The following is a 1,507-nucleotide window of genomic DNA, read 5'->3' on the forward strand; positions in this document are numbered from 1 at the left end:
TCGGATTATATTCACTCGAAAACACACAAAAAATTAAATTTTCGGTCCATTTCATCCCAAAATTTTAATCTGATCATCACCGAAATATGTAGGCGTTGTCCTTGACCATAACTGGAACTTAATCGAAAATTTCAAAGGGATCAGCGCTATATTTCCACCCTCTAATGTGGTAATGGGTTACTAAATAATATCTGAATGCGTAAGCATTCACATCTGAGTAGATACATCACTATATTTGGTACCAATTTCAAGGCCAACCACTCCTATTGGATAAACTATCAACTCCTTCAGGAGTAAATATGTACGCCCCAGAATAAAAATTTTGTAATTTTTCACACAAAAGTCAGGGTCCATTTGATTCGCTAAATATTGGCCGATCATTATCAGGGTTCGTTCGAAAGCTTACGTGCGCTAGCTTCAATTACTTGTTGATCTTCAAAGCAACTTAAAACAAAAAACAAATCAAAATGTTCGTATCAAGAGTCTCCCGTATTGCCCCCGTTGCCAGGACCGCTCTCCTTAACGGCTCCAAGCAATACTTGCGACCATTGAGCAGCGCAGTCATTAGCCAAAGCCAAACCTTGGCCGCTCAGAACACAACCCCCGTTGCTTTACTGCCACAAATCAGGTCATTCCAGACCTCCCCCGTCACACGTGACATTGATTCAGCTGCCAAATTCATTGGTGCTGGTGCTGCAACAGTCGGTGTAGCTGGTTCCGGTGCCGGTATCGGATCAGTATTCGGTTCCCTCATCATTGGTTATGCCAGAAATCCATCATTGAAACAACAATTGTTCTCCTACGCTATCTTGGTTTTCGCCCTTTCTGAAGATATGGGTCTTTCCTGTCTTATGATGGCCTTCTTGCTCCTCTTCGCTTTCTAAAAAGTGTATTTGTGTCCTAAGAAGACTTTAAAACTTAAAAATATAATACAAACAACAAAAATAACATCTGTACCACAACAACAACAAACACAGCCCCATCATCTTTATTGTTTTTAAAAAACATCCAAGAGTAATAAAAAGCAACACTTATTTAAGTTTAAAACGGAAATAAAACAGTCATGCTTATTCCATGGCCCGATCCCCTTCTCCGTGTAAAATTTCGCGATGTTCGGACCATAATTACGGCCTCTGGAGCGACCAGAAAAACCGACAAAAATTAAGTATTTGGTCCATTTCATCCCCTAAATATTAACCGGTCTTTACCAAAAACAATAGGGGTCTTCATTGGCCAGAACCCATCCTATATGGACAAATTTGGGAAGATTGGTCCATAACTGCGGCCTGTATCGTGTTTACAAATTATAATGGACAAACGGACGGATGGACACACTCGACTCAGCTAGTCGAGATATGACGATCGGTAGGTGGGTGGGTCTAGGACCAATATTTCGCGGCGTTACAAACTCTTGGGGCTGCACAAAGCTATAATACCCTGACAACATTGTTGTGTAGGGTATATATAGTATACGATCTGTATGTAACATCCCGTATGGGGTTCCACT

General features: G+C 41.0%; 1 protein-coding gene across 1 annotated transcript; it reads left to right on the forward strand.

Annotated features, from left to right (window-relative positions):
- The first annotated feature begins 375 nt into the window (after nt 1-375).
- LOC133326465 (ATP synthase lipid-binding protein, mitochondrial-like) lies at nt 376-972 on the forward strand. Its single transcript, XM_061535098.1, has one exon. It carries the CDS (start codon nt 468-470, stop codon nt 882-884), a length of 417 nt encoding a protein of 138 aa, XP_061391082.1. The 5' UTR covers nt 376-467; the 3' UTR covers nt 885-972.
- The last annotated feature ends 535 nt before the right edge of the window (nt 973-1,507 follow it).

Source organism: Musca vetustissima, unplaced genomic scaffold (assembly GCF_032173495.1).
Source record: "Musca vetustissima isolate MV318-11 ecotype Yass unplaced genomic scaffold, APGP_CSIRO_Mvet_v1 utg10287, whole genome shotgun sequence".
NCBI classification, from domain to species: domain Eukaryota; kingdom Metazoa; phylum Arthropoda; class Insecta; order Diptera; family Muscidae; genus Musca; species Musca vetustissima.

Bases quoted from the DNA above. Each gene is read 5' to 3' on its own strand.
- LOC133326465 (XM_061535098.1), top strand. From the start codon at position 468: ATGTTCGTATCAAGAGTCTCCCGTATTGCCCCCGTTGCCAGGACCGCT.